The sequence below is a fragment of the Liolophura sinensis genome, chromosome 6 (genome assembly GCF_032854445.1).
Source record: "Liolophura sinensis isolate JHLJ2023 chromosome 6, CUHK_Ljap_v2, whole genome shotgun sequence".
Lineage (NCBI taxonomy): Eukaryota > Metazoa > Mollusca > Polyplacophora > Chitonida > Chitonidae > Liolophura > Liolophura sinensis.
This window is the reverse complement of record NC_088300.1, coordinates 55,289,894-55,303,307: the sequence shown is the minus strand read 5'-3', so window position 1 is coordinate 55,303,307 and position 13,414 is coordinate 55,289,894. Positions and strand designations below refer to the sequence as shown.

Here is a 13,414-nt window from a genome sequence, read left to right as displayed (position 1 = left end):
CATAAGTGCATAGAATGACCATTTTCAGCCACTTTTGGATCTCTTTCCAGAAGTCTGAGAAGGATACTACACAGAAACTATATAAGATAAAAATAGCTGGATATGCCAAAGGAATCAACAAACATTTCAAAAAAAGGTTTCAAATGTAACTTGTACCATATCTCACAGAAGAACTACTCAGTTATTTGTATTGCCACATAAATTTTCATGAAAGATTATGGAGTAGTTGGACAAGAATTTGTGATTCCATTTTTAGGTTAATGTTCTAAAGGTATAAGCAAATATATGGGCAATAAAACACATGCATGTATGCAAGCCCATTATCAGGAGTCTACTACAATAGACGTGCTGTTATACATTTATGATTGTGTCACTTGTGTTTAAAAAAAAATTTAAAGGTTAATCTCAGTTATTCTGTAAGCTAGAGGGGCTTCCATGGAGGGCTAGGAAAAGAAATGCCAAGACAAATGGCTTAGGAACAAACAAGATGTCAGATATGACCTCATCTGTCCAACCTGTTTTGGGGTCAGCTGAAGGAACATTTTTGTAACCTCTTAACCTTTGCTGCAAGAGCTTATTGTTGGAGATTGGTAACCTATTTTAACCTGAGGTCAAGGCCAGCTACCCTAAATGATCTAAAATGTCGCCCATGACTAAGTTGCTAATTTTTCCAGAATCTGAGACTTCTATTGATTTTAGAAAGAATGCTTTGAGAGGTGTTTGTAAGGTAGGATGCTATCCTACTGGTTAAATTTAAAGTTTATTTCCAGAAGTAATATCTTGTGACATTTAATTGCCTGCAAAAATGCTCTTTTGTGGTCGAATTTTCAGGTCATTTAGAGTATATTCTGTGTTCCCATCCTGACATGATCTGTTTTCCCAAGTGGGTAATTTTTCTTTCCAGACAAGTGTTGGAGACAGCATTATGCCTCAAAGATTTAGTGTTGTTATTCTATGCTGCATTATACAGTGTATGAGGTTGTATTCTGTATGTGGTAATTGTTTTTCCAGGTGCAGCTCAGACACGATCAGCATTGACTCGATCCTCTAGTACCACATCACTGAGTTCTACCAAACCAATAAGCCGTTCGAGCACAGCCCTGAACGCTACTGTCACTGGTCGTTCTACATCCAACAACACAACAATTCCCAAAGCAGGTAATGTGAGATCACATTTACTCTGTCATTGTTCTCAAAACACTTATTGTAAGGTCACATTTACTCCGTCAACTTTCCCAAAGCAGGGAAAATTAGATAACACTTACTCCATGACCATTTTCAGACCAGGTACCATGAGATAGCACTTACTCCATCACCTTTTTTTTTTTAGAGCTGGTACAATAGATAACACTTACTCCATCACCATTTTCAGAGCAGGTACAATGAGATAACACTTACTCCATCACCATTTTTAGAGAAGGTACAGTGAGATAACACTTACTCCATCACATTTTTTAGAGAAGATACAGTGAAATAACACTTACTCCATCACCATTTCAGAGCAGGTACAATGAGATAACACTTTATCCCCATTTTTAGGGCAGGTACAGTGAGATAACACTTACTCCATCACTATTTCAAAGCAGGTACAATCATTTACACTTATAATTTTATCTCTGTTCTCAAAGCTTGGTCTGTCAGGTTACGCTTACTCTGTATCCATTCCTGAAGCAGGGAGTCAAATTACACTTACTCCATCTCTATTCACAAAACAGGGACAGTCAAAGTACACTTACCCCATTATCATTCCCAATTCAGGGACAGTCAAATTACACTTACCCCATTATCATTCCCAATTCAGGGACAGTCAAAGTACACTTACCCCATTATCATTCTCAGTTCAGGGACAGTCAAATTACAATTATTCTATCTTCATACCTATAGCAGGTATACCATTCTCAGACCTGGGGTCCAATTCAAAAAGCGCATGTAGCACTATGTCTATGCGCACAAGTAACTACCATGGTGATGTAATACCTACAGTACTTTGCAATGGAAGTTGAGTGCATATAACAGTAATAGGTATTGTAAGATAACAGTTAATCCATCACTGTTTCCAGGGCCAGTAAACTTGTTTTATTGAAACTGGGTAAGATTACACTTGACAGTTATTGTTACATTCCCATTCCAATTCCACCAATAAGTTATTCAGACTTTATTTTACTCACTATGTCACACAACACATGGGTTCAGTCTCATTCTCAAACTGGGCGTTCTATTGCTCTTGGGGCATTCTGTTTAAGAAGCGGTAGATCATGCTTCTTGTGTGGCCTTACATAAAGTTTCCAGGAGAATTCTTGCTCTCCATCAATTTGACACACATTGTGACATGAGAAAGCTTGTGAGTAACGTGCCAAAGATCGGTGGTTTTCTCTGGTCACCAAGATCTTCTTCACCCATAAAAACCAGTCGTCATTGTTAGTATAAGTAAAAAATTCAGAACAATCAGATAAAGAAATAGCCAATTACATGAATATCGTCAGCTTCCAGTAACATGTTTATTCCAAAAGCATGGGATGTGAAACAATACATAATAGTGAACTCATTGCTCAAACAGCTACTGTTCAGCTTCGCTACTAAACCGGAAAAGTGCCAGCTGAGTAGCACAACCACCAGCCAGAATGTTAATGAAGCGCCATTTGTGATGCCACTTCACTATTTGGTCCATATGTTCACAGTTTGCTAGTGGTTTTCTCTTGCATTTGTCCTTGCCCAAAATGTATTACTCAGTACTAAGGCAGTGACCTAGTCCTTTCAGTGTATGACCTTGTTTATAATACGGTTTTATTAATCTGACCGAAGCTATTATATCATTGAAGTATATATTCATAAATTGTATCTGTCAGCTATTGATTAAGGGATTAACGTTGTGTTGGCAGCAGACTTACCTAAGACTGGCTCATTTGTTCTTAGACCTGATGAAGGCAAGGCTTGCTAACTTACTCCAGTAGATACACTTACCGGCATAAGGATCACAGGTTATTTGGACAAGAGCCAGTATTTTCCAAGAAAGTTTTTTTTCTCTAGCCATAATGTTAGAATGTTTAATGATCAATATATAGGATAATCAGTGTGTACTTTATCATGTAGATAAGGTTGATGACAAAGCCATTGTTCAGCCTTTTCAACATCTTCACCCTTTGACCTGTGCAGTTATTATAGCTCACAGCCTGATTAGAATGTTAGACAATGCAGACTTCATGCTCTGTTTCACACACTTGTTTCCTAAACATCAAACTTGCAACTGTCTCCTGTCAATACGTCTTTATACCGCTACATTTGATTTGGTTATGATAAAGCAGTTGTATTTAATGAGCTCATTATGCACACACATGCATAGCCTAAGGGAGAATAATGGATTGTTCAAGGCTATAACATACAAAACACTTGGATATACCTGGCTTTACATTTAAGCACATCAAAGTACAAGTAAATACACGTCTCTCTCATTATCATTACAACATCTAGTTCAATACAACACACTCACAAATGTGTCCCCCAAATTTTTTCCAAGTTAATGTTGTATATTTATTTATTATTCATTTGATTGGTGAATTTTTTCCAAGTTAATGTTGTATATTTATTATTCATTTGATAGCTGAATTTTTTCCAAGTTAATGTTGTATATTTATTATTCATTTGATAGCTGAATTTTTTCCAAGTTAATGTTGTATATATTTATTCATTATTCATTTGATTGGTGTTTTAGGCCATACTTCAGAATATTTCACTTATATTCCTACATAAGCCTACATGAGCTGGACTTGGACTCATATTGCTGTATACATATCAGCTTGCAATTGTAATCATTTCCTGCATTACTGTTTATAGCAAATGAAAAATTCCATTAGTAAATTAAACCTAAAAATACAATGTAGCAAAATTAAGAAATCCAAAAGGCATGTACATATATATCAGTCTCTTTTTAAAAAGATTGTCGAGTGGCTGATGTATTAGAGCTACACTGTAACTATAGGGCCTCTCACCAATGTCGGTTCAGGTAGAGCTTTATACGCTATGAAAGTGAAAATATGGAGAATATGGAGCAAAAGAAGCTCAATATTATGTGCTTTCAAGATCCAAATATTAAATATCTTTGACATAAAAGGATTTGGGTGTAACCTGAGCATGGTTTGGTACTTGCAAGATCTAACATTTGATTAATGTTATATATTTGCGCCACCAGCAGGGAAAAGCAAGCGGCCAGCATGGGACTTGAAGGGGCGGTTAGAGGACATGGAGAAAATGATGGCCAAGCGAGAGCAAGACAGTCAGAGCCTCCAGGGGAGGCTGGAGGAGGACGATAAGCGCATCCGCCTCCTGGAACAGCAAAACTCGCAGCTGTCTGGAATGGTAGCGAAGGAGGAGGAACTCACCACAGCCATCTCTCAGGAAGCCAGAACGCTAGAGCGGAAACTGAGGTACACCCCTATGGGCCTTCATTTATCTCCCACCATCCACCATCACGGTAGCATAGTGTTTGGCTCTCCCATTAATGATAGATCCAGGGTTCAATATCCAAATGAGTCATACCTAAACCTTTAACATAAGTAATTTTGGTACTGTATGTGCCTCACCCGATGCTCAGGAAAAGAGGAATGGACCAAGTACTTGTTGGCCTGGTGTCAACATGATGTGACTGGGCAGAGTTTTGTGTCTTGTGTCTTCAGCTTGCTTTGGCAGTGCATGTGGCAACACAGTAAAAATGTCAGCATCAAGTTCAACCTGCTACAAGGAGATTCTGTCGTGATATAACAGAAATGATGTTGAAAGCACTGTTAAAAATTAATCAAACAAGGAAACAAACCACCCACCACTCACCACTCACCACCCAACCAACACTCACTGCTCGCCACTGTTCTGTGTATATGAACTCTACGGAAATGGTAAATAAGATGTAGTGAATGACCTTCTAATGTACATGTATGACTGGGTTGACATTGTGATAATGATCCTTTGTGTTTTAGTAGAAAATATACTTGACGCATAAATTAGAGGATTCCATCAAATTACAATAATTGTTGACACGCATTAGGTGAGAATCTTACTTCTAGACTTGTGTTGATTTTACTGTGTTGATTATATTCTAAATTATTTCAAAACAGAGACGTTGAAGGTGAACTGGATTCAGCACGCAGAAAATATCAGAGAGAAATCGATGAAATCACTCAAGAGTCTCGAGAAACTGAGGAGTCCATCCGACGGAAATATGACAGAGAAATAGAGGATTTAAACTTCAAGATTTCCAGTCTTGAGCGACAGAAGGAAGCCTTGGAGGGAGAGCTGAAGGCTAGTCGTGAGGAGATTGCTGGGCTGAAGTCTGCTGTGTCACAGTACACCGCTGCTCAAGCTGGCCTCAGGTCTGAGCTAGAAGCTACTCAGGTAACATCAAGGACCTTAAACTTGACGTCTCTAAAATAGACTCCATCGTTTTTCTGTTCTGCCCTGTACAAAATTACCTTTGTGAACATAACAGACATGAATAACATCGCAAAGGTCAAGAAATGTGTTTAGTCAGCCTATGTATTTAGTGGACTTTTCACATCTTTGAGCAAGTTTGAAGCTTTAAGTCAGGAGGTTTGCCAGATACCAGGCGTAGTTCGGTGATTTACTCCATGCACTCTAGTTTCCACCCGTAAAGTAGGCTGCTGTCGGGAAATTGAAAAATTCCTGAGTCTGGTATAAAACACCAATTAATCAATAAATTCTGTCAACATCAATCAGATCTCTGCCACTAATAAATCTAATATTTGTTGACAGGTCAGTCTGGATTCATCAGTGAAAAGTGGGAAGCTGAAGGACGAGGAAATTTATCAGTTGAAGGAGATGGTGGCAAAGCAGCAAGGGAAGTTAGACGAAGCTAATCAGAGGATGAGGGAACATGAAACCATTAGGAGAAAGTTACATAACTCTATACAAGAGTTAAAGGTGAACATTGAATTTGTGTTCATATCGTTACATAACGCTATACAAGAGGTAACGGTGAACAATGGATGTGTGCTCATATGGTACACAACTCTATACAAGAGTTAAAGGTGAACAATGAATGTGTGTTCATATGGTTACATAACTCTGTACAAGAGTTAAAGGTGAACAATGAATGTTTGTTCATATGGTTACATAACTGTATACAAGAGTTAAAGGTGAACAATGAATGTGTGTTCATATGGTTACATAACTCTATACAAGAGTTAAAAGTGAACAATGAATGTGTTCATATGGTTACATAACTCTATACAAGAGTTAAAAGTGAACAATGAATGTGTGTTCATATGGTTACATAACTGTGTACAAGAGTTAAATGTGAACAATGAATGTGTTCATATGGTTACACAGTTCTGTACAAGATTTAAAGGTGAACAACGGATGTGACCCAGGAGTCTCCCACCAATGCGGTAGCTGTGAGTTCAAGTCCAGCTTATGCTAGCTTCCTCTCCGGCCGTACGTGGGAAGGTCTTGCAGCAACCTGCGGATGGTCGTGGGTTCCTCTGGGCTCTGCCCGGTTTCCACCCACCATAATGCTGGCCGCCGTCGTATAAGTGAAATATTCTTGAGTACGGCGTAAAATACCAATCAAATAAAATAAACAAATAAATACATGTAAATAAAGTATTTTCTCTTTACACAAAATTGAGTCATATGTCCCTACTCTGAAAAGTAAATAAATATATTGTGTTGAAATGTGTAAAAAGAATTAAGTAACCTAACTATTGCAAGACAAGTAAATAAGGCCAGGAAGAAAGATTTTTGATCTAATAAATACTTGAGTTTGTCGTATATTTTTATTAACAATACCTGGATGAATACATTTTAAGTCAAGGGCGACTTTCTGTGAATCTCAAGAAAATGGATAGTAACAGAACAGTTATAAGGCTTTCGAGTTGCTGTAATTTGTTTGAAATTAACAAACTGAAAAAGAACAGATTATGTGCACTATGACGGCACTCCTGACACTGCACAAGGTTTCGTACAGTTTGGTTTGTTTATCCTGAAATGTTATTTCAACATCTCATCCCAATTGCAACTGTTTATTTTGTGTTTAAACAGGGTAACATTCGTGTGTTTTGTCGTGTGCGTCCATTGTTGAATGAAGAGAGGTTGGCTAATGAAGGGATAATCCAGCACATGTCATTCCCCGACACAGATGGAAAGGTGCTAGAGCTGGATAAACTAGCAGAAACCAACCCAAATGAGGTAACAAATTCAACATATTGTTATACTTGTGTTGTTGTTTTTAGCTTGCCATTACGAAGTATTCTGACAAGGGGAAGTGACAGTGGCGCTGGTATTGGTGTCTGGTTAAGCTTTTTTTTTTTTTTTTAGCTCCCTAGTCTAATGTTTGTAAATGTACATTCTCGAATGGAAGGTTAAGCTTTCTTTTTATGTATCATGTATAATGGGCACTTGAAGGTTAAGCTTTTATTTATCTCCAACATACAGTGATAGAAAGCTGAGTTGTTGTTTTTTTATTATTATTTTTTTTGCTGCATATACAGCTGCATGTAGCCAACTGGTAAGATTATGTAATGGCACATTTTGATGTGTTTGTTACTGTTTACATGTAGGGAGAATAGCAGTTATATATCCTGCTATATCATGTAGTCTGTGTTTCAGAGCATGGCTGCCAGCCTGAGACGAGGGACAAACAAGTACGAGTTTTCCTTTGACAGGGTGTTCCAGCCTGCCTCTAGTCAGGCCATGGTGTTTGAAGAAATATCACAACTAGTTCAGGTTTGTTCTGTGCGGTTGTCTAAAGGGGTCAACATGTTGTTCATGCATGTATTACCGGGAAACCTGGGTGCAGGTGTACCTGAGCATGCTGCTAATCTAAAGCACCATTTTGGCCAGTTGCACTGTTGGTATATACAGCCTTATGTACATGTTGTTTGGGAAGATTTTGATGCATTGTCTGACCTAAAGCTGCAGCTGAACAAAAAAGCACTGGAATCAAGTATGACTTTACGGGCCTTGGGCCGAATAGCTCATTATACTGACACTGGGCCAACCAGTCCTGTTTCCTTGCTCTAACCTCTCAGTACTGCGGGTCAACTAAGGCAGTAACACGTAACATTTTTAACATGAAGTTTCTGTGTAAAGGAACCACATCACACCATGCACAATGTCATTCATGTAACTACTACCAACTGTATATGACAGTGACATTTTATCTTGTGATTTTGCAGAGTGCCTTAGATGGATACAATGTATGCATATTTGCATATGGTCAGACTGGCTCTGGGAAAACGTATACAATGGAAGGACCGAATGATATTACAGAGGAGAGTATGGGCATGATACCTCGAGCTGTTGGGCAGATATTTGAAACGGCCAGAGAGCTGGAGGAGAAAGGTTGGCGGGTAAGCTGGTACAGCCTCCTGCAGGGAAACGGTCTGGCACCAACCTGCAGATGGTCGTGGGCTTTCCCCAGGCTCTGCCCGTTTTCCACCCACCATAATGCTGGCCGCCGTCATAAAAGCGGAATATTCTTGAGTAGGGCGTAAAACATCAATCAAATAAATAAATAAACAAATCCTGCAGGGAAACACTGCAAAGGGTGAAAATAACACTTATCTAAATGTAAACACACAGCAACTGATAACCCAGAATTAGATGTGCCTTCATGAGCTTTGGCATAATTGCCAGCTAAGCTAAGACAGAAATATTTCAGTACTGAATCTTGAATATTTATGGTTAACAGAAACCTGACTTTTCAGTGAAGAACTGCCAACATCTTTTGGATTTCATTGGTAAATTTGGAAGACTCATTATTTTTTATTGTCCATCTCAAGGACTGACCTGATGTAACTAATTTATTACACAAACTGCAACAATATATTAAACACAAATTTAACTTAAATGTGTGGTCATGTCACAAGTTGAAACTGACCTAAGTGTGTATTTATACTTTCTGACTAATGAGTTTAAGATTGCAGAAATAATTGTGCTTTCTTCAGGAGAGAGAAATTGATTCTGTTTGAATTTCAGTATGAATTCACTGCCTCATTTCTGGAGATATACAATGAAACCATCCGTGATTTACTTGGCAATGGTAAAGCTGACGTAAAACATGAAATCAAAATGTTGGCCTCAGGAACAAATGATGTGATGGTATCAGATCTTACAATGGTACCTGTGAAATCAGAGGAGAAGGTAGGTCCCATACAAATATGGCTCACAAGGCTCCAGAAAATTCTGCACCTTTTTCCAATTTAGCATTCATTTTGTTGAAACCTTCAACATTCTGTAAGTGAAATACTCTTCATTATGTCATCAAACATCACTCAAATAAAATAAGAATCCAATTATGCTATTTTCCAGCAATACTGCATAATTCGTGCTATTTACAGTGAATGATTACTTCATAAAGGAAATGGCAAATGTTCTGCTTACATGTTTAACCATATAATGTAGACCGGAAAAGTTCTGGGAATGGACATACGCCTGGTCCCCAAAGCGTGTGTTTCACGGAGATGTGTGATATCCAGTCATTTAGACCACAGCTTTTATACTGTCTGCTACATACTGTGATAATATTATTCTATCAAAGTCTATCAGAAGAATTTTCAATCAAACAGCAACTGTTGTATTTAAAGTAGTCTAAATACCCATATTGTGCATGTTATTTAGACATATTTTAGGCAGCCAAGAGCCATGGAAGGTGTGTTAAACTTTTCTGCTTTGACATGGTTTCCATTCTTGCATGAATTTATACATGAGTTTGTTCCATGTATGTTGTCTTGAAATAATTGCTGTTAGACACAGATCTCTGAAATAAACATCTCCTCAGCTACGTAAAGTAAAAGAAAGCTTTTGCACTGCTTTGTACAGCCATTGTGGTCATGATAAATTAACAACTGTTCTTTTGGACTGAAGCTTGTCTCTTTAATTTGTTGATGGAAAGGTTCATAGTTTATTGAGGAAGGCCAGTGAGAATCGAGCTGTGGCAGAAACTAAGTGCAATGAGAGGTCCTCCAGAAGTCATTCGGTCTTCCAGCTTAAGTTAACAGGGAGCAATCAACTGACAGGAGAAAGTTCACAAGGTCCGGTCACCAGTAGCTAAAATTTCCAACATGACTAAGTTGCACAGTGTTCAGGATTGTGAGAGTTTGGTTGATATTAAGATGATATCTAATGGGAAAAACATAAGTTTCAGCACGAAAAGTCACGTTTTGACGCCTATTTTTGATCTTTTACCCTCTATGCCATCGTAGCGTGTAGTTTACTGTGGTGGGCTCTGAATATTAGTCTGCATTGTGATCGTAGTCCCTATTCATGTCAAGGTTCAATACCTGTTGTAAACCAATAATGGATAATAACTGCATATTGTAAAGATGGAATGTTTTTTGACACAATTGTAAGTGTAATTTATTTGTACAGTGTACCATTTTGAGATATTCTTTGAAGGTTGTTACATGTTTGTATAGTAAAAACACAATGCAATCAGTCTTGCAGACGTTAAACTTGTGTGAAGCATTTATAGTTTAAAAGCCATTGAAAAACCTCAAGTTTGCAGTTGCTTGAGCAAAGTGAGATGTCCCTTGTGGTGTTTGTTGTCAGGTCTGCTAAGCCTGGTGGACTTGGCGGGCAGTGAGCGACTGAAGGAGTCTGGCTCAGAGGGACAAAGGCTCAAAGAGGCCAAGTGTATTAACAAAAGTCTCAGCAACCTGGGCAATGTCATCATGGCTCTTGCCAACAAGGTCAGTCATTTTCTGGATTAAAAGCTTTAGTAAAAATATGTTTGTGCATCATTTATAGCATGCTTGTTTAATTGATGTTTATCCCTTTACTGGCATTTTAACATCACAATGCATAAGTATGGGTTTTGATATTTTGATTTACTTAAGAGCATGTTACAATTTTTTTTGTTAGTCCATTAAGATTCATCTTTTTGCTATTCTTACCAGAAAATTTTTCATTTTTGCAGGAAAACTTTGTTCCTTATCGCAACAGCAAATTGACATACTTGTTACAGAATTCTTTGGGAGGAAACAGTAAAACTCTTATGTTTGTGAATGTGTCGCCAAAGGAAGAGTGCTTCCATGAAACATTGTGCTCATTACGATTTGCAACAAAGGTAATTAAGTTTTTACTGACTAATACAGATCTGAGAACTTTTCCATCTTTGCACAACTGTGCATAGGTACTGAAGTTGATCATCGAGAAAATGCTTTACATCTTGGATCATTTATTATTTCTTGTTAAAATTCCCATTTAGATTTCCATTTATAGGTTTGGAAAGGTGATATTTATTGTTAATAGTTCCTGTTCATCATTATGATCTATTTATTTGGTAGTTATTTTATAATGTTGTATTATATACAAAAGAAGTGTTCCATTTATATGACAGTGGTCACATTTATAAGTTGTAGAAAATGGAGGGAAATGACAACACATATACACTACTTGACAGATCTCTTCACATAAGGCTTCATCTCCAGTGAAAGCCATGTTCAGACACACACCCCTATTGGTACAAGGGTTAATAGTGGTTTGAATGGATAGCCCTCATAGCCTGTCAAGTTTCAGGGGAAGGAACCAAACTGAGAGACTTACCATGAACTCATAATGACTGATGATTTGACCATTGATACAATTCTGGCAGTATTGTTTACCCACTGTGCTGTATCCAAGAGATATTTTAGTAAAACAAAATGAGGATCAATTTCTGAATATCAATGATTTCTCTTTGCAGGTGAATCAATGCAACATTGGAACAGCCCAGAAGAAAGTCAAATGCTGATTGTGACACAGGCTCCACTCTACTGAGCCCTGTTTTCTGCCTATGTAAAGCATGTTTGATGGACGACATCCCACTGTCTCTTAGCAAAGTGGTACACATGCATGTTTTATTTTCACGTTAAAGATATTTTAATTATTTGGGACAATGCGCAAGTCAGTTGAATAACAAAAGTGGGAAGGAAAGTAAACATCATGCACCCTGCTGAGATTTGAAATATGGTAGAAGTAATTTCTTTTATTGTTTTTTAATAGGCGAGCAGATTTTGTTCTGCAGGGCAAAAATTAAGGATGTGCTGTAAATAAGTATATCATTACTACATGTATTTATTGCGGTCGTCCGTCCTACTGTTGGTTTAGATGAGATTGATGCATGGTTTGAATGGGAACGAATGTATGGTCATGTATGTGTGAAACAGTTAGTTATATTGTACTTTCTCTTTCCTATTCTTCAGCTTGATTATTCTTCCAACACATGTTTAAAGGCACAAATATGAAAAGTATCTCAGACGAAAGACCATTATACATTGTCTAAGAAAATGGTTCGATTTAGTTTTCAGAATTTTTTCAGTGCAGTTAAATGCACTTGAAACAGTGAAGTATATGGTGGCCTTTTCTAATCATATTGTGACCAGTGATGTCACATCAGGTTTTTGTCACCAGACACATATGTAGACTGCAAAACTTCTACAAAAAACATATACATGTAAAGGTCTGAATGTATGCACTGAATGCACCTTGAAACAAACCATTTTAAGCAAAAGTATATGGAAGGGACACCATTGATGCCCACTAACTGGGTCCCAACATATCACTGTAAAATCAGATGTTTTAAAAGCTTTTTGTCCAGTTGGGAAAGTTGTAAAAGAATAAATCAAACTATTTTCCTGCGAAGTGTTCAGTGGTCTTTTAATCTGACATACACATCGTGCTAGTGTTTCCATTACCGTTTAGACATTTTTGCCATAGATGAGCGTGTTCCACAGTCAAGGCAAAACTGTATGCGAGTCTCCAAATTATTAGGCACTGTAAATAAGGCAGTCTCCAGTCTTCTCGGACAGGTCAGTTGTTAAGACAGATTCATAGTAATCAGTAAAACGTGATATAGAGATTAGTTTATTGTAACACCAGCTTCATTGTTCAGTGTACTGCTTTCGAATAAGCTCTGCTGTAAATGATCTTGGTCTTACAATCTAGGTTTCCAATGTTTTGCACTAATCCATCGAGACTAAATGTTAATAAATAGTTAGTAGGTCAATTACTGTAACAAATGATGTCAGAAGGTTGATTAGAACCTGTAAATATACATATATTTTTTCAGTAGGTCATAAGCAGTTGTTTTTAGGAAATGTATATCATAAGTTTACGTTGATTGTCAACTTTCTGTATCTTCTGAAATTTTAATAAAAGCTCAATAAGGTTTTTTCCAGAATTCTGTCCTCGTATATTCATTATATGTGCACAGTATTTGTGTAAAACCATGCTCAACAGCTTTTTGCAACCACAGTGGAGGATTTAAACATTACTGCTAGGAAACCTGTAACACTAATACTGCGTATCAAATGGGGCTGGTTTCTGAAATGTTATTAAAGCCTGTGGGGTGTCATTTCTTTCATGCCCCAAATCCACCAGTAGCATATAAAAGTGCATCAAGTAAGAAAGATTGGGTTCACCGAAC

The 13,414-nt window shown here is 37.6% G+C and overlaps 1 protein-coding gene across 2 annotated transcripts; it reads left to right on the top strand.

Moving 5' to 3' along the window:
* Positions 1–1,025: 1,025 nt before the first annotated feature.
* On the top strand, positions 1,026–13,151 carry LOC135468035 (carboxy-terminal kinesin 2-like). Of its 2 annotated transcripts, none has more exons than XM_064746042.1 (12): positions 1,026–1,158; positions 4,187–4,421; positions 5,106–5,382; positions 5,761–5,928; positions 7,048–7,194; positions 7,615–7,731; positions 8,184–8,357; positions 8,986–9,150; positions 9,902–10,040; positions 10,558–10,697; positions 10,925–11,074; positions 11,693–13,151. In XM_064746042.1, the coding sequence occupies exons 2-12, from the start codon at positions 4,237–4,239 to the stop codon at positions 11,738–11,740; spliced, it is 1,710 nt and encodes a 569-aa protein (XP_064602112.1). In that variant the 5' UTR covers positions 1,026–1,158; positions 4,187–4,236; the 3' UTR covers positions 11,741–13,151. The 2 variants fall into 2 exon arrangements, with proteins under 2 accessions (XP_064602112.1, XP_064602113.1); XM_064746043.1 differs by having other exon boundaries at positions 1,029–1,158; positions 4,190–4,421.
* Positions 13,152–13,414: the final 263 nt, after the last annotated feature.